The sequence below is a fragment of the Trypanosoma cruzi genome, genomic scaffold, assembly GCF_000209065.1.
Source record: "Trypanosoma cruzi strain CL Brener 1047053517125 genomic scaffold, whole genome shotgun sequence".
Classification (NCBI taxonomy): domain Eukaryota; phylum Euglenozoa; class Kinetoplastea; order Trypanosomatida; family Trypanosomatidae; genus Trypanosoma; species Trypanosoma cruzi.
The window spans coordinates 74,819-96,748 of NW_001849410.1; the positions used below are offsets into that span (position 1 = coordinate 74,819).

The 21,930-nt window shown below is 52.8% G+C and overlaps 3 protein-coding genes and 3 pseudogenes across 3 annotated transcripts, besides 9 other annotated features; all 6 read right to left on the reverse strand.

The window, feature by feature from the left end:
• Positions 1-508, reverse strand: Tc00.1047053506939.220 (annotated as a pseudogene; the record flags this gene model as incomplete).
• Positions 1-6,805: a sequence feature (areas not merged during assembly with more than two copies in the genome that could not be assigned to a particular haplotype).
• Positions 48-210: a sequence feature (GA-rich).
• Tc00.1047053506939.209 lies at positions 954-1,634 on the reverse strand (annotated as a pseudogene).
• Positions 3,372-6,155, reverse strand: Tc00.1047053506939.200 (annotated as a pseudogene).
• Positions 6,806-7,669: a sequence feature (heterozygous, non-Esmeraldo-like haplotype).
• Positions 7,417-8,610, reverse strand: Tc00.1047053506939.180 (mucin-associated surface protein (MASP), putative; the record flags this gene model as incomplete). Its single annotated transcript, XM_810570.1, has 1 exon — positions 7,417-8,610. One exon carries the CDS (start codon positions 8,608-8,610, stop codon positions 7,417-7,419), a length of 1,194 nt encoding a protein of 397 aa, XP_815663.1.
• Positions 7,670-21,930: part of a sequence feature (areas not merged during assembly with more than two copies in the genome that could not be assigned to a particular haplotype) that runs on past the window's edge.
• Positions 9,522-14,185: a mobile genetic element.
• Positions 14,320-14,341: a microsatellite.
• On the reverse strand, positions 16,424-19,315 carry Tc00.1047053506939.120 (trans-sialidase, putative; the record flags this gene model as incomplete). Its single annotated transcript, XM_810569.1, has 1 exon — positions 16,424-19,315. The coding sequence occupies one exon, from the start codon at positions 19,313-19,315 to the stop codon at positions 16,424-16,426; it is 2,892 nt and encodes a 963-aa protein (XP_815662.1).
• On the reverse strand, positions 20,518-21,351 carry Tc00.1047053506939.110 (mucin-associated surface protein (MASP), putative; the record flags this gene model as incomplete). The annotated part of the gene is made up of 1 exon (XM_810568.1): positions 20,518-21,351. One exon carries the CDS (start codon positions 21,349-21,351, stop codon positions 20,518-20,520), a length of 834 nt encoding a protein of 277 aa, XP_815661.1.
• Positions 21,519-21,612: a sequence feature (T-rich).
• Positions 21,579-21,930: part of a mobile genetic element that runs on past the window's edge.
• Positions 21,608-21,829: a mobile genetic element.

Below are 21,930 nucleotides of genomic sequence, written 5' to 3' on the forward strand. Positions count from 1 at the left end.
ATTGGCGGCTCCTCACCGCCTGCTGATTCCCCTCTGTGGCGTCGGCATCATCTTCTTTGATTTTCTCCTCCTCCTTCTCCTTATCTTTTTTGTCTTCTTTCGTCTCACTCTCTTCTTTCTTCGCATCATCGTCACCTTCATGTATTTCTTCCACTTCATATTCCTCTTCCTCTTCTTCATCATCCTCCTAGCCATTTTCTTTCTTTTCTTGCATTTCTAATGCTTGTTTCCCGTGTTGTTTTGTCGCTGGTACGTCTGTTCCCGCTGCCGCTACCATTATGTCTGTGACCGATTCTGCCGATAATTGTGACTTTGCCGTCGCACCGGACTTGACACCTCCTCCAGCAACACCAGTGGTCTCTTTTTCATTTTTAGGAGTATTGCGGTCTTCGGACTGCGTACCCGGAAGATCTTGAGTTGGTTCAGAACATCCACCACCGCAGGCACCGCACCACAGCACGCAGAGGGCACACACCAGCAGCACACGGCCAGTCATCATCATCGCCATCACTCCTGTCACTTGCGTGCAGCCTTCAGCACAAACTAACAACACGTCAAAGGAGAGTGAAAGCAAAAGGGAAAAAAATGTTAAACACCACCACACACAGTAACAAGTGGCAGCAACAACAGCAGCGGCACACGCATTGAAACAGATGGAACCCGCACGATTGCAGAACTAGAACACCGCCCTGCACACCACGGGTTTTAAAAAAGATAGAACAGCAAGAATAAAAACACCCAAGACTCCAGTACGCATACATATGAGCGTGTCTGTGATGCGTTCAATGAGGCGAATGCGAGAACAACGCGGAGCACACAACACGACAGCGGAAGCAAACAAACAAAGCAAACCACAATCATCATAACTAATCTTACTTTATACATCGCACCACAGTAGAAGCGTACATATCCCCGTGGCTGAGTGCTGGCACGCACAGCCCACACACACCTCTTTAGTTCACAGTGGTGTACGCCAGCGCGGATACGGCGAGCAGCAGCGGGGCACCCACCCACGCAGAGCCGCTGAAGCTGCCGTCGATTTCGCGAAGACGTGACGGTGCGCGGGAAGTCGTCGTGGTTGGCGCCTCTGTATTCATGGCCGTATTACAAGGTGCCTCTGGCGCACTGGTCGTCGTCGTGTTTGTTTTGTTTGGCATTTTGATATTCTGATTTCGTGTCTGTGCCTTATGATTCTCATCGCCTTGTGTATTTTACTGCGCCTTTTATTTTGTGCATCTGACATACCGGTCGCACATTGTGTGTGTGTGTGGAGACTGAGTTGCCAAACCTGCTGGCTCTGGATTATCGCTAGCCGAACTCAGTGACTCTGGAGGAACTCGTGTCTGTCCAGTGATGGCCGTGCCTGCCTCCTTTGGCAACGAAGGTGCTTGAATTCGCAAACCCTCCTCGCTGTCTCTCCCACTCTCTGTCTGTGGCACACCGGTCTCCCCACCATATGGCTGTAATGCACCAGGCATATTTTTGTAGGATCCGGATTCCCTAGCTCAGGGCTGGGAGGACGGCTGTCATCACTATTATCGTCTCCTGTCGCCGTCACGCACACGGACGAGCAGCAGCAGCACAAGAGCGCAAGGACCAACACGGCGCCGCACCATCACCTTCGCAGTCATCATCGCCCGTAGTGGAGTCGCTGGAGTCAGTCAGCTGATCGGTGAGACGGAAGGAAAAGAATGGAACGAGAGGGAGAGGGACGAGGCACAGCGGATACAGCGAGAGAGAGCGCAGACAACATGAGGAGAGGGCAGCAGGCCCAGCCGCACATTCCACACACCACGAGACGGCACCCACGCAAGGAGGGCACACAACGCCAGCCGCCGCCCACCATGCAGGAGGAGAAGACATCCACCACCATCTCCCCCAGCTCATTCCCGCAGCCCCAGAGAAATGGCCAAACCCCGCGGCCACCACACAACGCACACGGAGCAAGCGAACCCTCATCCATCCATGACGCGGCACAAAATTTCCTGCCATCCCGCCATCAATGGGACACGGAGCCCAACTCAGCGCAGTCACACGCGGTGCATCACACCCGCAGGAAAATAGACTCGGGGTGCGCTCCCTCTCTCCCCTCCTCATGGCCACGGAAGAAGACAACAGCCGCCACACGCAACTGCCAGCATGCACTACAAAAGGTGCATTCATATCCACTGCAATGTGCATCTTGTGTGTGTGGTTGTGTGTGCCTGCAGAAACACAAAGCAAAGACGTGGAAAAGAGGGAGCAGAGTATGTGGAGGGACGCACAAAAATGTACAGCGGAGACGCATAAAGGAAACAACAACAAGAAGAAGACCGCTCAAACTCATGACTGCACTGCAGCCCAAGCAGCGGCAATTCACACAATATTTATTGAAAACAAAAAACGTACCCTTCGTCTTATGTAAACCCCACCACACAAAATAATTATAAATGAAAAAGAAATCGTCCATTACTGCTCCACACAATTTTTAAAATAAGAAAAAAATCGCCTGGCTGCCGTGTGGCCACACCAAACTGTCTGTATGTATTTTGCCCACAAAAGAAAATTAAAAAGATGGTTGCGTGTGCTTCGACCGTCCGACCCTCCATGTGTCCGCACATCGTTTATATTTCATGGCGGCATCCGCGTGTTGCTGCTCCCCTCAGCCCTCTCATCGGCGCGTGAGTGCGGCCCGCAGAGCACAGTCACTCGTGTGTGTGGGGACTGAGAGAAGCACGCAGACATGACGGCAGTCGCGTCACTCCATCGGAAGAGTGAGCGCAGCAAAAGAAAAAGAAATCATCGGAGGGGAGAGAAATGCTCACGAGGCCGACACCGAAGGGTGCGCCACCGCATGAAATAAACACGCAAAGCAAAACAAATCCTTAAAGAAAAACACGGCGGCAGGGTGTGGCTGTGTGTGTGTGGCTGCGGGTGTCTGCCAGCCCTGGCCGCAATAAAAACAAAACAAGAGGGAAGAAATGTGTGCTCCGCCCCACAGGCCCTCGTCGCACGCCCACACGTCACGGCTCCCTCAGCGCGCCGTTCGTCGCGGCCCCTCCTCATGCGTGCAGCAGGCGAGGCGCACAGGGCCGTCGTCATGAGCGTGTCGGTGGGTGTGCGAGTGGAGCAGTTGGGTGGAAACACACGGCACCCCTCGCAGGAAGAGTGCAGCAACAAACAATTAAAGAGGGAAGAGTAGAAAAGAAAAGAAAGTCCACAGTGATTGCCCCAAAAGCAAAAAGCAAAAAGAAGAAATGGGGATATAAAGCGCACAGCAAAGCAAACAGGGAAGAAGTAAAAAAAGTTATTTGAGGTAATAAATTCATTGCCAGGTGTGTGTGTCGGTGCATGGGAGGTCGCAATTGTCCCACGCGGCAGCCAGTCAATCCTCACAGAGCCGCGAACCCCCACGTTCCCAACAGAAGCAGCAGCGACGGCAGCAGTCCGCTCCCACGCACAGTACCGCCATCGCTGTTATTCACCTGCGACAAATTTCCGAGGCTGCTGCTGAGTGCCGCAACCTTTACTTCGCCGTCCCGTGCATGGAGCTCTCCCTGCCCATCCCTCCCTTCCGCCGTCTCCCCATTCGCACCAGAGCTCGCACCCACTCCAGTTGTAGCTGCGGGGCCAACTTGAGCCACGCTCGTAGCGGTAGGAGCGTTTGCATCTGCTGTGTCGGGGGTATCCACAGGAGTTTGGGGTGGTGTGTCTCCCTGCAGCGCACCTCCAGCTTCTGCTCCCACCCTTGGATCACCATCGGATGGAGAAGCGGCATCCACATTTTTGTTTCCACCGGAAGATATTCCTGAAGGTGGCTGAATTACGGATTGCTCTTTTCCTGAGGAAGTCGTTACAGTGGACGGTGCTGAGGGGGACGTGCTGCCACCGACCGTGCTCCCATTTCCATTCAACAATTTAGGCCCTGACGGCGATTGCCCGTCAGAAGAGGACTGCGACGGGGTTCCTTGGGCATTGTCAGGCACCACAGGTGGAACGAGGACTTTATTCGGGTTGAGGGCGCCAATCTCCGCAGTACTCAACGGGCGGTTGTACAGCAGGACGTTCGTCACCGTCACAGACACGTCTTCGCTCCCTGCGTCGCCCGCACTGCGTTCGCCCCCTCCAATGTAGAAGTGGGAGATCTTTTTATCTTTCGTATTTTTCAAATCACATTCTGCATCTCCCAATACATGCTGACCATCAACGTACGCGGAGCCCTGGGTGCCGTTCCGTAGCACAAGCACCACGTGGTGTGTTGTTGCCTCCGATATGCTGCTGTGCTCCTTAGGGTTTCCGCCACCGCAAGAAAACTCCCACTTCTTTTCTTTGTTGTACGACATTCCCAGAAGTACGGGATTCTTATCGTCATTCACCTTCACACCCATCAAAGAAATGGGAGAACCCTCCTCCGGCACCTTGTCGATGGACACCGTCGCCACAAGAGTGAAGTTGTAGTTCGCAAAGTGGTACAGCTGATTCTCCCCCTGACTGCCAACGGGCCATTCCGCCCCTGCGCCACGCCTTGTAAACATCACGCCATTATCTGCCTTTGTAGCCCCTTTATTATTATTTACCGTGGCGTTCACCCCGAGGTACTCGTCCCTCCATGTGCCATCAGAGAAGCTGCCGGACAAAAAGCCAACCAGCCCATCCGTGATCTTAACAGTAGGGCTGCAGGCAGTGTTAGGTGAGGCATCCTTTTCAGCACTTTTAGAAGGGCACAGCTTGGAGACACGTTCGTCCACTTTCTTCCACGTCGCCAGCACATCCTTCACACGCTGCAGCTGCTCGGTCAGAAGCACAGAGACCATACCGAATGATGGTTTTCCTTCATCACCCTTCGTCTTCTTCTTCTCGTAAAGTGCAATCAACTCATCCTTCTTATTATCACCATCTTTACCACTTTTGTACAACAGGGAGCTGGCAGCAGCGTCATCATCATCATTAGATACCGGCCCAATATCAACAATGTGCGTATTGTCCGTCAGCCAAAGATGGAGTTTTCCCTTTCCATTGCCTCCTGTATCAGTCTCCTTGGAATACACCGGCAGAGTGACGAGCATAACATTTCTCTTATCATCGTCAATCGTCGCTGTGATGAACCCGCTTCTAACGGCCTTCGCTCCTTCGCCCTTTTTGTTGCCCCACACGCGCGAGAGTGTCCCGAGCGCCTCCGTCCACGACTCCCCCCTGTCACCGGACTCGTACACCCTGCGGCGGCCATCATCACACGCAGTCATCATCATGAGTTTTTTGTCCTCCTTCTCTCCCCACCCCACGGCGGAGGGATCACTACAGCCACCGTCAGGCACATCCTTCGATAGCGTCCAACTCGCAGGGTTATCGGAGGTGTATATGAGCAGCGATACGGCCTTTTCACCCTTCTTGTTCCCCTTCTTCGTGCCTTCCACTGGGAACAAGAGAGTTCTGTCTTTCGTCTCAATACCCGATCCACCACCGCCAATCAGCTGCGTCCACAATTCTCGTTCGCCAACAGAAATACGCGAGACACCGTCATTATCTTTCCATTTGATTCTTTTGCCACTACCATTTTCTTCACAGACGCTCCCTTGCACCAGCAATAATCCCCCGTCATTTGCTCCGCTATTCTCACCAACATCTGCAGAACTTTATTTCCCAACAAGCATGTAAATATCACTTCCATTCGCAACTGTTGTTGGTCGGCTCACATCCACTTTCTTCTTTGAGTCTGCGGAAGTAGCTTCCTCCAGAAATTGTGTATCTTTTGGATCCTTCAGAACTTCCACCAGTTTGTTATCCGCTTCCATCGTGAGTAGTTGGGATGTAATGCCAGTAAAGCTGCCTTGAACGTTCTTCTCCGTCTTCTTCGCCTCGGCAACGGCAAATACGTCACTCCCCACTTTTAGAAGGCCGGGAGCATCCAAAGAGTCCACAGTTATATCACCGGTGATGGCTTTCCATTCAAAATTTGGAGCAGTCACTGGATTACACTCCTCCGCGAGTGCAGCTTCGCAGGCGCAGTACATCATCACGACAAGGAGAAGGAGCACCGCGGAAGTAAACACACGCCGCGACATGTTGGGCCCCTGCGGCTCACTCTCTCTTCCTTCCCTCCTCCTCCCGCTGGATCCGGTCACGCGGCGACGGTTGTGTGTGCGGGGTGCCTTCACTGCAGCAACACGTGAGAGCATATAAATACGTGTGTGTGTGTGGACTGTTGTTGGTCCCTTCAGAGCCTTCGAATTTCACAGTAGCGATTAGGGTTTAGCTTTACTTCCTTTCCTTCTTGTGTGTGAGAAAGAGAGGGAAGAGGAAAAAGAAGTGAAATAAATAAACGCACCGCCACCCATCCACAGTGAGTGGCATCATCATCCGCACCGCATTCACTCCCAACGACAACTCACGCGCACAGACACACGGAACGAGAAGGAAGAACAGTGCACCGAGAACACACAACGACTGTTGCCACCAGCAGGAGCCACGGCGGGTGCTTCTGCCACGCGTCAGCACTCTCCGAGCTACGCCGACACACAAAACAATCGGCGAGATGCAGAAGGGCACAACTGCCCCTCGCAGCACCAACGCGCCATCGCCAGTCGTTTTACTGTTGTCTCTTCCCGCACCCTCCATCGCACATCGCCCCGCACAGCCGGAGAATCCTTCGTGGGTGCATGAACAGCGAGAGAAACACGTCGGCACGTGCAGCTGCCAGGAGTGAATCCATACGCATATCTCCCAGGCACCTTTAATGCCGCGCCGCACACGGGCAGCACGCCAAGAAAATCACGCTCGCAGCACGGCAACAAAATAAAATCGCAGTCTTCCGTCATCCCTCCCCGAAAGGGCCGCCGCAGCCACAATCCTGTGCGTGTGCGCGTTCTCATCATTCACGCCGCTCCACAGCGTGTGCATGTGTTTGTGTGTTTGGCAGCGCCTATACTTGCAGAGCAGATGTACGGAACACAACAGAGTCAAAAACGGCAACAACAGAGAGAGGCAGATAGCACACACGCAAATTACTCATATCACCACACACACACACACACGCAGCCGCGGAATGGGTGCACTCAACCACAAAATCAAAAAGGAAAAAAAAACAAAAAGCCGAAGCGTGGGACGACCAGCGCACACACACTCTCATTGCTCCCGTAAAGCAAAACACACACACACAGGGAGAGAGAGAGAGGTCGCCCACTCAATGCAATAAAAAAAAAACAGAAACAGTTACGGTGCTCCGCCCATGCAGCCAGGCAGGACGGCAGCGGTGCGTGTCGTGCAAAAGAGAGCACCAACGGGCATGCATGGGTGTGCATGCATATATACAATGGGCACATTATGTGTGTGCCTCGTGGGGTGAGGTGAGGGCGAGAGTCCATGCAAGGGGACACACACACAGAGAGAAAGAAGGACGAGTGTGTGTGCGTGCGGTGCACGGCTCTCTCTCCCTCACTCTCACGCGGCCACCATAGCGGCAGCCGCCGCACACGCAAAAAGAAGAAGAAGCAAAAGAGGGGAGGTGGTGTGGGAGACCGCGGTGCTGCCGTCACTGTCGCCAGTCGTCGTCGTATCATTTGTTTGAGTGGTGATGGCTGTTGTTGCTGTTTGTGATGAAGTTTCATTTGCTGTGGGAGCATCGTCGGTATTTCCGTCTTCGGGCCCGTCTTGTGGTTCTTTGCTGTTAGTCCGTTGTGCACCGTTATCAACCTTGCCCTCCTTGTTCTGGGCTCCATCACTGCCACTTTTAGATACAGATGGCACTGCTGTTTCCGCCGGACGACTTGTAGTTGTACCCTTCATCAAACCTGGTGTGTCCGTGTCGTGTCTGTTTTGGTTTGGCGCAACATTCCCTGAAGTTTTTTCCGTTGCTTCACGCTCCGCTTTAGCGTTTGACGGTGACGTCGTGCTTGTTGTTTCTGTTGTATTCTGTGAGCCTGTGGATGCTGTTGGGTTTGTTTCTCCTGCTGAAATGGCCATTGCTGGTGCTAGCCCTGTTGGTGATGGTACCGTAGGCAGTTCGTGTGGCGGCGGTGATAAATCTGCTGGTGGTTGTGAAGGTTCTGTTGGTAGTGATACTTTTGTGATTCTTGCTTCTAGCAGTGCTGGGGGGTCGCTTTTGTTAGAGGACAACCCGCTATTGTGGGCATTATTCCCTTTTCCCCCGTCTGCGGTTTCACCGCCACCAACATTAGTAATACTTTCCGTTTTCGATTTATCGGGCAACTGTTTTTGCGAATCAGGATCAATTGCCTCTCTTCCACTCACTTTAGGCGTTGATGCAACTTGAGGCCCTGTTTGTGGGTGTTTCTGTTTTCTTTCAGATTCCTCTTCTTCCTGGGGTAAAGGCTCCTCGGAGAGAGTCGGAACCACATCCAGAGCAGGAGAGGGAGCTAATGATATATCATCGGAAGCAGAATCCGAAGCGTCACTTTCACCTAAATGAGAACCATCGGCCTTTGAACCTCTACTGCCACCACGACTCCCATCTGCAGGAGGAGATTGACCACCAGCCCCACCTCCACCTTCGCCGAAAGCTCCAGGACCACCAAAAGCAACATCGACACCCTCAGCGTAGCCACCGCCGGCACCGCACCACAGCACGCAGAGGGCACACACCAGCAGCACACGGCCAGTCATCACCATCGCCATCACTCCTGTCACTTGCGTGCAGCCTTCAGCACAAACTAACAACACGTCAACGCAGAGTGAAAGCAAAAGGCAAGACAAGTCACAAAACAACACGCACAGTAAACAACGGCAGCAGCCTTGCAGAGGAACGCACACTGGCCTGCACACCAGAAGTAAAAAAGCGATACCAAAACAAAAAAGTAGTTGGGTGCCCAACGGGAGTCTCCTCCAAAAAAAAATACACTTCAGCAGAATCATCATTTCGTACGCCATGCAGCAGGGCAGGACTGTGTTTATATGTACATGCGTACAGTACCTGCACAAGGAAAAAATTATTACTGTTCCACAATCCCACACATTTCATGCGGCATCCGGCCTTTCTCTCCACTCCTCCTTTTGTGTCGTCCGTGGAGCGCACAGCCGTGGGGCCTGTACCGCGTGTGGGCAACAGAAGCAATCAATAGGGAAAGCAATTCGCTCATGACGGTGCGCAGCAACTGACCATTAAGTAAAACAAAAGAAAAGGTACTCCCATTGTTCCATGCAAACAACATTAAAAAGAACACCAAAAAAAGAAGGCCCGCAGGGAACGCGGTACATATTCTCCGTGAGAAGTCGCAACTCCACACTCCGTGGCTCAGAACACTGCCACAACTACACACAGTCCCAAAAGCAGAAGCAGCAGTGGTGCTTCCACACACGAGGTGATACATTCGCCACTGCTCACTGTCGGCAAGAACATTTCACCTTCGAACCAGACGTCTCTACTCTCTTTGATTTTTTTTTAAAGAAGATGTGATCTGTGTGGCGCTGCTGCACGCACCGCTGTTTGTGGGCTCCTTAGCGGCGGGGCGTGTGCTTGAGGACCATGGATGCAGTCCCATCGCCCGTACACATCGGTGGTATTGGACGTCATGAGGTCATTATATATATTTTCCTACTCTTACCATCGCGTCTAGCTATACAATGCCATCTGAGTGCCGAAGAGGTGGTCGAGCAGCAAAACAAATTTCCTGCTATGAAGCAACTGCCATTGAGAGAACTTTCCATGACGGAGGTCCTGTTCAATGCCCAGCCGTTGGCGCACAGCCAAGTTGCCTGAACATTCTAGAAGCAGATGATGCAAGGTCTCCTGCGGGCCAATTGGCGTGCTTGTGGAGGCTGGCTGATCCTGCGGCAGCAGAGATCGCCTCCTGGCACTGCTGTTTCGATGCCGTGTGGCGTCTGGGTTGTGTGCGCAGCGACTTCTGTGCTGTGCGGTGCTTCTCCGTGTGGGGAAAACCATGTCACAGAAATCACATTTGAGCTCGGGAAGCGGTGGAGGATGTTCCGGATGAAATGACCGACAGTGGCTGACGAGACCCGAGAATCCCGTCAATGTGGAATCACAGTGCGGACATTTCTCCTTCCGACGGCGTGTGACGGTCCGTCTCCTTACTGGAGAGACGTCTTCCTCCCTCGCCGACGGGGGAACATTGTCCGTCCCCGGTGCGGTTGGATCGTTGTTAGAGCGCATATATGCAGACTGTTCCGGTGAGATGTTGCAGAATCGGCATTGGTTCGTGCAATCTCTCACGGCCCAGTATAGTCGGCCCCAGAGCTCAGATTCCCCGCACCTTGCCCTTGCGAGGTGAACCAGTTCCTGACGGTGGAGAACTTCCTGAGTGATCAGGTCCTTACCGCTGAGATCTGATGGCCTTGTGCCGCAAAGCAAGTAGCGATGAGTGTCTTGACGAATGGTACTACGCCACTTGTTGGTGAGCTGGGTAGTAAAACATGTCAGCAGATCCGTATGCCATAAAGGTGCGATTCCTTGCTCCGTGTATTGTCCGGTTGCCATAGTCTGCGTCGCATACTGATCTGCAGGCTCGTTAGCATGTACTCCACAATGTCCGTAACAAAACTGCAGGTGCACGGACCAGCCAGCACACGTCATTGTCAAGAGACGCTGCCAGATCTGATCCTCCGTCCAGTCGGTCTGACTGAGCGGGCCCTTGTTTAGAGCCGCTAGAAGGGACTGACTGTCCGTAACCACAAGCAGGGTTTTACGCCTGTGTTGGATACGAGGGATCATCAGCCTCTCCAGGGCTAGATGCAGCGCACGGGATTCCGTCCTGTAGCTGCATGGGCGTGCACCGCAGTTTATACTGACCTTTTCTATTATCTCCGATGAGTTGAGGAATGAAAGCAGTATTCCAACCCCTGCTGACTTGGGAACGTCTACACCGCCATCGGTCGCAAGTATCCACGAACGATGGCTGTGCAGCGCTAGAGCCTCTTCGCTGACTCTGCGCTTTTCCTTATCAGCTCTTCTTCGTCCGTTATTGAGTGGTCTATCGGAAGTTCCACAGCGATGGTGACCCGGTGAGCGGAGGCCGCAAACCAGGGAGGAGTGGAGCTGCGAAAGAACCGCTCTTCGCGTGGTGAGGTCTCGGTGATGCCATAGTCCTTTGTGTATGCGTCTACAAAGGCATATAGCTCGTCCCGAGATAATGGCGAGATGCGGAAACCAGCGCGAGGCGGCGGCTCAGGCGGGGGTCTCCGCATCCAGTCCATCTGACATGCGCGTGTGTTCTCAAATATTGAGAGCCGTGCGCGCAGGCAAAGGACGTGGAGCGGGGCATGTTAGCCACCAGCAGTGCGGATTCCGGGTCGACAGTGCTCGGAACTCCGCTGACAATGCGTGCTAGGGTTGCGTACGTCTTCTGCATCTCATTCTTCGCTGAATCCGTCGCTATTGCCCATATGAGCTCGCTGCCATAGCGTAATTTGGAAGCACCGTATCCGATGACGAACGTGCGTAGGTCATGTGGAGATGTTCCCGCCTCTTTGTGCGCTATGCAGCGTAGCTGCGATATCCGTTGCGAAGTGGCAGCGCATTGCTTGGTGGCCGCCACATTTAGCGTCAGCCACGGATCGAGATCCATGCCGAGAAGCTTCGTAGTTCGCGATGCCCCCATGGTCATGACTGGGATTTGACATCCAGCCACTACCAGGGGCCACCTTCCTTCACGATCATAATCTGACTCCGTGTGCGTGGATAGTGTGAACCAAGCGGCTTCACGCTTTGACGGGTTAATGGCCAGGCCATTTTCCTGACTCCACGCATGCAGCTTTTGAAGAACCATGTTGGCAGTGGGAATGGCGTCTTCGCGGGACTACCCCTTAACGATAATAGAGAGGTCGTCCGCATACATGTCTGCTGTGACACCCGCAAAGCTGTTCAGCAAATTGAGAAGTGGGTGTACGTAAAGGGAGAACAAATACGGTCCCAGCACGGACCCCTGAGGAACTCCTCGCAGCATGGGACGCCGATCGCTGTGTCTGTGGCCAACTCGTGTCTTCGCGTAGCGACCACATAGAAGGTTTCTAAGCCACCCTCTACAATTCACCCCCGGAATATTAGCCAGCAAGCGACTGAGGACTCGATGATCTATGGAGTCAAAGGCCTTGCTGAAATCAACCAACACCAGCAGGGTCCGATGGGGTCTGTAGTGGAGTTGATTGCCAATACCGCTCTTCTTGGGAAGGCTCACTTGGAAATAGTGATTTCTATTATGCTCCACTTCGTGTATCAGGTGTGCCAGCTGCATCGTCGTGGTACGCATACTACGATATGCATACTGGTGGGGGTGTGGCGTCCACACCCAAAGCAATCTCTTCAGTACCATTTTCTCAGCAACCTTACTCACAATGGAGGTAAGGCTGATGGGTCGATATGACTCAAGCAGTTCCGGCGACTTGCCGGGTTTTAAGAGTGGAACGATGGTGGCGCGTCTCCACTCAGCCGGAATCGTACCGGTCGTCCAGCTGTGGTTAATGCAACGAAGAAGGAATCGGAGGTCCTTTGACGAAATATGTCGCAGTGCCTCACTGTAGACTTCATCCGGTCCGGGGCCTTGCCATACGGCGCATTACGTAGCGCGGCAAGCAGTTCCGTACGATTAAAAGGTGCATCAATGGGGGAGTAAGAAAAACCCCTGATGTAAATGTAGAGATCAACCCGTTGCTGTTCTGTGGTCCAAAAATAAAAGAAGCATTAATGTTGAAGGATGTGTTCCGTCTGTTGATGCCTTTGGAAAACCTGACTGCTCTTTGAGAGGGGTGAAATGGAAGAAAGATGCGATTGAGAGCATTCGCTGCTCTCCTTGCTGTTTCATAAGTGTGTTGAGCATCTCCTAACAAAATTGATGTGGGAGATGGAAGTGGTGCCTTTTTTCGTCCGGAAATGTATTTCCATGCGAGTGGCTCGCCTGGATTTAACTTGCTGATGCGACGTGGATACGTGTTGCGCAAACGCTCTCGGAGTAGGAGGAAGAATTGACTCCTTGTCTGTTGCATTTCGGCCTCACGGTCGGGCGTCGGTAACTGTAGATAGCGGGCTTTGCTGTCCGTAGCAATCCGCTCTGCCTCCATGAGAGTGTCGTCCCAAAGCCTGGGACCGTCCTTGTGCATGCCGCGGGGGCAATGTCGTCGATACGAAGTTATAAGCGCTCTCGTGAAAGCCTTAATGCCGGTGGACTGCTTTTTATAGTCATATGCCGGAAGTTGTGCGTCGAAGTCCTTGACGAATAAATCCCACTTGCACTTCCCCAACTGTGGAATATCTTAGGAGCCGAAGGTATGGTATCCTTAAATGCCTGATGCAGCGTCAATGTCAGCATATAATGATCACTAAGCGGCGACACGGAAGGTGACCAATCCGACACAGTCAAATGCTTTGACCATGCCAGATCGATACAGGATCGTTCTCTTGCGCCACGGGCATACGTGATCTCACCAGGGGTGTTAACCAAGGTGAGTCCCGCATACGTGCACAGTTCTAGAAATTCTGCAGCAACCTCGCTTGGAGAAGTCTCCAAGAATGGCTCCCACTGTGGGTGATGCATGTTGAAATCCTCGCACAGCAGGAGCGGCGACGAGGCTGGAAGGCAGTTTACTAACCGCCTGAAGGATTGCGTTACTTGCGGTGGTGGTCTCATATAGGCACTCGCTACAATAAGATCACGGTTCTGGTCCAGAGCAACCTGGAACACCACCAATTCATGGCTGGTGTCATGCTGGGGTATGGTGAGAGATATACGCTTGGAGCGGAGAGTTTTCCGCACCAGCACCGCCACACCGCCTCCCTTGCCGATGCGCGACTGTGCATGGAGCACATAATCTCCAGTGTGCATGCTGGCGATCTGCTCTGACGACTTCCACGTCTCCTGGATGGCTATTATGTCTGCTCTTTGCGCCATTAATGTTGCGAGTTTTGACGCCGTGAGGCAAGAAACGTTCATCTGGAGTACTTCTATGGGGCCTGGGTGCTGCTCAGTTGCCTCGCCTAGCAGTAACATTTGTAGTTGCGCGTCACATACGGCACGCAAACGGTATTTATAGCGCTGATAAGCGCCGATGGAATTCAGCAGCGGATGAAATACCGCTCAGCGGACAACCATTACAAATGGCTCCATCTGGTGCCCTTCCGACCCGTTTGTTCGGCGTCTGCCACCTCTCCGCGCGCAGCGGATGGGCAGTAGGCACTTGGCTTCCTCTCTAGCAAAGAGTACTGCACCCTGGCATCACGTTGAGGTGGCCGGCTGAGCCATAGCGTTGTTGTAGTCTTATTGGTGGTAATATTTGGCATTTTGATCTTCTGATTTAATATCTGTGCCTTGTGATTCTCATCGTCTCGTGTATTTTACTGCTCCTTTATTTTGTGCATCTGACATACCGGTCGCACCTTGTGTGTGTGTGTGTGTGTGTGGAGACTGAGTTGCCAAACCTGGTGGCTCTGGATTATCGCTAGCCGAACTCAGTGACTCTGGCGGAACTCGTGTCTGTCCAGTGATGGCTGTGCCTGCTTCCTTTGGCAACGAAGGTGCTTGAATTCGCAAACCCTCCTCGCTGTCTCTCCCACTCTCTGTCTGTGGCACACCGGTCTCCCCACCATATGGCTGTAATGCACCAGGCATATTTTTGTAGGATCCGGATTCCCTAGCTCAGGGCTGGGAGGACGGCTGTCATCACTATTATCGTCTCCTGTCGCCATCACGCACACGGACGAGCAGCAGCAGCACAAGAGCGCAGGGACCAACACGGCGCCGCACCGTCACCATCGCAGTCATCATCGCCCGTAGTGGAGTCGCTGGTGTCAGTCAGCTGATCGGTGAGACGGAAAGGAAGGAAAAGAATGGAACGAGAGGGAGAGGGACGGAGCACAGCGGATACAGCGAGAGAGCGCAGACAACATGAGGAGAGGGCAGCAGGCCCAGCCGCACAGTCCACACACCACGAGACGGCATCCACGCAAGGAAGGCACACAACGCCAGCAGCCACCATGCAGGAGGAGAAGACATCCACCACCATCTTCCCCAGCTCATTCCCGCAGCCCCAGAGAAATGGCAAAACCCCGCGGCCACCACACAGCGCACACGGAGCAAGCGAACCCTCATCCATCCATCACGCGGCACAAAATTTCCTGCCATCCCGCCATCAATGGGACACGGAGCCCAACTCAGCGCAGTCACACGCGGTGCATCACACCCACAGGAAAATAGACTCGGGGTGCGCTCCCTCTCTCCCTCCTCATGGCCACGGAAGAAGACAACAGCCGCCACACGCAACTGCCAGCATGCACTACAAAAGGTGCATTCATATCCACTGCAATGTGCATCTTGTGTGTGTGGTTGTGTGTGCCTGCAGAAACACAAAGCAAAGACGTGGAAAAGAGGGAGCAGAGTATGTGGAGGGACGCACAAAAATGTACAGCGGAGACGCATAACGGAAACAACAACAAGAAGAAGACCGCTCAAACTCATGACTGCACTGCAGCCCAAGCAGCGGCAATTCACACAATATTTATTGAAAACAAAAACGTCCCCCTTCGTCTTATGTAAACCTCACCACACAAAATAGTTATAAATGAAAAGAAATCGTCCATTACTGCTCCACACAAATTTTAAAATACGAAAAAAATCGCCTGGCTGCCGCGTGGCCACACCAAACTGTCTGTATGTATTTTGCCCGCAAAAGAAAATTAAAAAGATGGTTGCGTGTGCTTCAACCGTCCGACCCTCCACGTGTCCGCACATCGTTTATATTTCATGGGGTCATCTGCGCGTTGCTGCTCCCCTCAGCCCTCCCATCGGCGCGTGAGTGCGGCCCGCAGAGCACAGTCACTCGTGTGTGGGGACTGAGAGAAGCACGCAGACATGACGGCAGTCGCGTCACTCCATCGGGAGAGTGAGCGCAGCAAAAGAAAAAGAAATCATCGGAGGGGAGAGAAATGCTCACGAGGCCGACACCGAAGGGTGCGCCACCGCATGAAATAAACACGCAAAGCAAAACAAATCCTTAAAGAAAAACACGGCGGCAGGGTGTGGCTGTGTGTGTGGCGCTGCGGGTGTCTGCCAGCCCTGGCCGCAAGAAAACACAACAAGAGGGAAGAAATGTGTGCTCCGCCCCACAGGCCCTCGTCGCACGCCCACACGTCACGGCTCCCTCAGCGCGCCGTTCGTCGCGGCCCCTCCTCATGCGTGCAGCAGGCGAGGCGCACAGGGCCGTCGTCATGAGCGTGTCGGTGGTGTGCGAGTGGAGCAGTTGGGCGGGAAACACACGGCACCCCTCGCAGGAAGAGTGCAGCAACAAACAATTAAAGAGGGAAGAGTAGAAAAGCAAAAAGAGGGATGGGGGAGTGAGAGATTAAAACAATAAAAATTAAAAACAGTAAAAATAACACACATAAAGCAATAAAGGTAGATAAAATTTATTAAAGAAGATAAATTAATTACCGTGTGTATCGGTGCTGGGGAGGTCGCAAGTGACCCACGCGGCAGCCAGTCACTCCTCACAGAGCCGCTAAACCCCACAGTCCCAACAGAAGGAGCAGCGGCAGCAGTCCGCTCCCACGCACAGTGCCGGCATCGCTGTTATTCCCCTGCGACACATTTCCGAGACTGCTGTTGAGTGCCGCAGCCTTTACTTCACCGTCCCGTGCATGGAGATCTTCCCCTTTCTGACCATCCGTCCCTCCCACCTTTTCCCCACTCGCAGCAGAGTGCCCTCCCACCTCAGGTGTCACGGCGGTTCCATCGTGCGCCATGGTTTCAGCGGTAGGGGCATTTGTATCTGCTGTGGCGGGAGTGCCCACTGACGGTTGTTGTGTTCCATCTCCCTGCACCGTGTCTCCAGTTTCGGCATCCACCGTTTGAACTCCCTCGGACGAAGAATCAACATCCACATTCGAATGTCCTTCGGGAGATGTTCCCGACGCTGACTGGTCTTCGGACTCTTTGGCTGCTGGGGAATTCGTGACACTGGACACCGCTGACGTGGATAAACCGCCACTCCCCGCATCGTCACTTTTCTTCAACGAATCCTGTTCAGTCCGCTGTTGCCCGCCAAGACCAGACGGAGTTCCGGCTTCCGGCGTAGCTTGTTTACTTGCCTCTGGTGGAGTAACCTTCACTGTTTTTGCATCTTTTGCTTTTGGAATAGAAAGTTTTGTGTTAAGCGCATTAATCTCACTGTCATCCAACGGGCGGTTGTACAGCAACACGTTCGTCACCGTCACAGAGACGTCTTGGACATCTGAGACGCCGCCCGCACTGTTTCCATCCCCTCCAATGTAGAAGTGGGAGATCTTTTTATCTTTCGTATTTTTCAAATCACATTCTGCATCTCCCAATACACGCCGACCATCGACGTACGCGGAGCCTTGGGTGCCGTTCCGTAACAAAATTACCACGTGGTGTGTTGTTGCCTCCGATGTGCTGCTGGGCTCCTTAGGAGTTCCGCCACCGCACAGCACCTGCCACTTCTTTTCTTTGTTGTACAACAGTCCCAGAAGTACTGGATTATTATCGTCAATCCACTTCGCACCCAACAAAGAAATGGGAGAACCCTCCTTCGGCACGCCGTCGATGGACACCGTCGCCACAAGAGTGAAGTTGTAGTTCGCAAAGTGGTACGGCTGATTCTCCCCCTGCTCGCCAACGGGCCACTCCGCCCACGCACCATGGAACTTCACACCATCGGAAGTCTTTTTTGCCCCTGTCTCCCCTGTTTCCCCATCTTTCTTATTTACTGTGGCGTTCACCCCGAGGTACTCGTCCTTCCATGTATTTCCAAAGATGTTGTCCGACAAAAAGCCAACCAGCCCATCCGTCGGCATGGCAGCGCTGCAGGCAGTGTTAGGTGGGGCACTCTCCTCAGCACTTGAGGAGCAAAGCTTGGAGACACGTCCGTCCACTTCCTTCCACGTCGCCAGCACATCCTTCACACGCTGCAGCTGCTCAGTCAGAAGCACAGAGACCATACCGGGTGATGGTTTTTTTCCATCGCCCTTCTTCTTCTCGTACAGTGCGATCAACTCCTCCTTCTTATCTTCACTTTTCCCACTTTTGTACAACAGGGAGCTGGCAGCAGCGTCATCATCATCATTAGATACCGGCCCAATATCAACAATGTGCGTATTGTCCGTCAGCCAAAGATGGAGTTTTCCCTTTCTATTGTCCGTTACTTTTTTGCTGTCCTCCCTGGGATACACCGGCAGAGTAACGAGCATCACATTCCTGTTATTATCTTCAACACCGTCAATCGTCGCTGTGATGAACCCGCTTCTAACGCCACCTTCACTCTTTTTGTTGCCCCACACGCGCGAGAGTGTCCCGAGCGCCTCCGTCCACGACTCCCCCTTGTCACCGGACTCGTACACCCTGCGGCGGCCATCATCACACGCAGTCATCATGATGAGTTTTTTGTCCTTCTCCCCCCACTCCACGACGGAGGGATCACTGCAGCCACCGTCAGACATCCCCTTCGACAGCGTCCAACTATTAGTATCCTTCAAGGAGTGGATGATCAGCGATACGGTCTTTTCATCCTCTTCAGTGCCAACCTTGTTCGTCGTCTTTTTCCTCGTGCCTTCCACTGGGAACACAAGCGTACCGTCCTTCATCTTAACACCCGTTCCACCGCCGCCAATTAGACGCGTCAAGGATTCATTTTGTTTGTTATAATTCCACGGGATAGCGTAAGTATCATTCCAAAAGATTCTTTTTTGACTTTCTTCTTTACTGACGTTCCCTTTCACCAGCACGAGTCCCCAGTCGCCTGCGTCAGCTCCCTGAACACCAGCGGCAAGTTTCCAACTGTAATTCCCAGCAAGCATGTAAATATCACTTCCCTTCACAACTGTTGTTGGTCGGCTCAAAAGTACTCTCGTATGGGTTTTGGAATCATCCTGACCCGCTATATGGCAGGCGCTTTTCTCATCAAATGGACATTCCTCCAGCACTTGTGTCTTTACTGCATTTGTACCCAATTCTTTTGATTCTTCATCACTCAATGTCAGGAGCTCCGAGGCAATTCCAGTAAATACTTTTTCACCGCCATTCTTGCACGGCGCCTCGGCAACGGCAAAGACATCACCTTTCACCTCAACAAGACTGGGAACACGGAGAGAAATCACCGTTTCTTCACCTTTCTTGTCTCTCCAAACAAAATATGTCTTCGGTAAAGATCCTGGGCCTGACGCCCGTACATCAGCTTCAACACCATTGCCGCAGCACATCATCACAAAAAGGAGAAGCAGCAGCGCGGAAGTAAACAAACGCCGCAACATGTTGGGCCTCTGCGGCTCACTCTCTCTTCCTTCCCTCCTCCTCCCGCTGGATCCGGTCACGCGGCGACGGTTGTGTGTGCGGGGCGCCATGACTGCAGCAACACGTGAGAGCATATAAATATGTGTGTGTGGGCGGTGTGTGTGCTGTTGGTCCTTTCAGAGCCTTCGAATTTCACAGTAGCGATTATTGCTTCTTTGCTTCCTTCCTAAGAGAGTGAGAAAAGAAATAGAGAGAAAACAGGCAACAAAAAAGAGGTTAAACAGTGAGCATCATCATCCCCGCCGCAGTCACTCCCAACAACAACAACTCACGCGCACAGACACACGGAACGAGAAGGAAGAACAGCGCACCGAGAACACACAGCGACTGCCACCACCACTAGCAGTAAAAGCCACAGCGGGTACCTTGTGCTTCCGTCACGCGTCAGCGCACACCGAGCAACGCCCACATGCACTGCCGCCAGTCGTTTTACTGTTGTCTCTCCTCGCACCATCCACCGCACATCGCCCGCACAGCCGGAGAATCCTCCCTCGCTGTATGAACAGCGAGAGAAACACGTCGGCACGTGCAGATACTGGGCAAGAATCGGCACTCCTCCCAGACACCCTTAATGTCACACCAAATCAGTCAACTGCTGCACGCCAAGATAATCACGCCCTTAGCACAGAAACAAAACAAATCGCGGTCTCCGTCATCCCTCCTCTCACAAGCCACAGAAAAATCGTGTGTGTGCGTCCTCAACGTTCACGCCGCTCCTTAACGTGTGAATGTGTGTGCATGTGCTTGTGTGTTTGGCAGCGCCTATACATGCAGAGCAGCTGTGCGCCACAAGAGAGTCAGAAGAAGGCAACGGCAGAGAGAGGCAGATAGCACACACGCAAATTACTCATATCATCGCACACACACGCAGCCGCGGAATGGGTGCACACAACCACAACACAAGTAAAACAATAAAACAACAAAAAGCCGAAGCGCGGGACGACCAGCGCACACACACTCTCATTACTCCCGTAAAGCAAAACACACACACAGAGGGAGAGAGAGAGAGGTCGCCCACTCAATGCAATAAAAACAAAACAGAAACAGTTACGGTGCTCCGCCCATGCAGCCAGGCAGGACGGCAGCGGTGCGTGTCGTGCAAAAGAGAGCACCAACGGGCCTGCATGGGTGTGCATGCATATATACAATGGGCACATTATTGTGTGTGCCTCGTGGGGTGAGGTGAGGGCGAGAGTCCATGCAAGGGGACACACACACACAGAGAGAGAAGGAAGAGTGTGTGTGCGGGCGGTGCACGGCTCTCTCCCCCTCACTCTCACGCGGCCACCACCGCAGCAGCAGCCGCACACGCAACAATAAGAAGAGGGGAGGTGGTGTGGGCGACCGCGGTGCTGCCGTCATTTTCGGCAGGTGTCACCGTATGATTTGTGTTGGCGGTGACTGTTGAATGTGGTGATGCATCATTCATTTTGACGGTGTTGCTCGCATTTTCTTCGGGCAGCGTAATGGAAGTTGTTTGAGTGGTAACGGCCGGTGCGGCTGTGGAAGTTTCCCGAGGTTGTTCCAAGGAAGGAGTGACATTTTCAGGCTCCTGCCCCTCTTCTGACGGTGCGGCAACAAGAGTTTCAGTACGCCTCGAATCATCTTCTGTGCGCTCCCCACTATTACGGCTGACGACATCGTCGTTACCCGAATGAGATGGTGGATCATTACTCTGTTGATTTTCAATTGATACATCCTTATTGTCCTCTTGACTGGGTGAAATCCCAGGTTTCCCTGGTTGACCGTCGGGTGCTCCATCTTGCCGTCCTTCGCCCGATGATTGTGAATGTGTTGATGGAACCGTATGTTCGGGGTCGGATTGTGGCTGCTCCGTTGGTGATTCAGGCTCTAAAGCAGCTTGCAATTGCGGGGACCCGGCTGCGGAATTCCCAGCGTTGTCCAGCCGTGATTGCTGTAAGGAAACCACTTCCGCCTCACCGGTCACCGTATGACCGCTGGCATTGCCGGTAACTCCAGAACCACTAGCAGGATTAACAAGTGGCTCGACAGCAGGTAGCACCTCCACGTCACAGCTACCGCCGCCACCGCACCACAGCACGCAGAGGGCACACACCAGCAGCACACGGCCGGTCATCATCATCGCCATCACTCCTGTCAGTTGCGTGTAGCCTTCAGCACAAACTAACAACACGTCAAAAGAGAGTGAAAGCAAAAGGGGAGAGACACGTCACACTCACAGCTGCCAGCAGAAGCAACACGCACTTCATGAAAAACATCAAGCCAATTAAAGTTTAAAAAAGCACAATAACATGCAAAAATTAAAAAAAAAGACGCACAAAAGAAAAAAACAAAAACTAAAAAAAGGCAACAACGTAAAACAGTAAAAACACAAAAGAAAAAAGAATAATCTTCCGGGCAGCTGGCCGGATCCTGAAATTATCTATGGAAACCAAACAAGTTAGGAGAAAAGGTTCGTTAGTTAATTGCTTCAATGTTTTATTCTCATTCAATATATAGAATTCTGTGGACCATTAGCACGGTCCTTTGACCTCAGTTAGGATTTGAAATATTATTACTTACGAAGTGGCAGACTTTGGGGTCCTCCAACCACAAGACCCCGCCACTCCCCTTCGCCAATTCCTGAAGTGTAAAAACACGACCGCGTGATATGCCGTCTGTGGGGTTTTCTGGATACCGCACGTAAGCAAAGGATGCCTGCACTCCG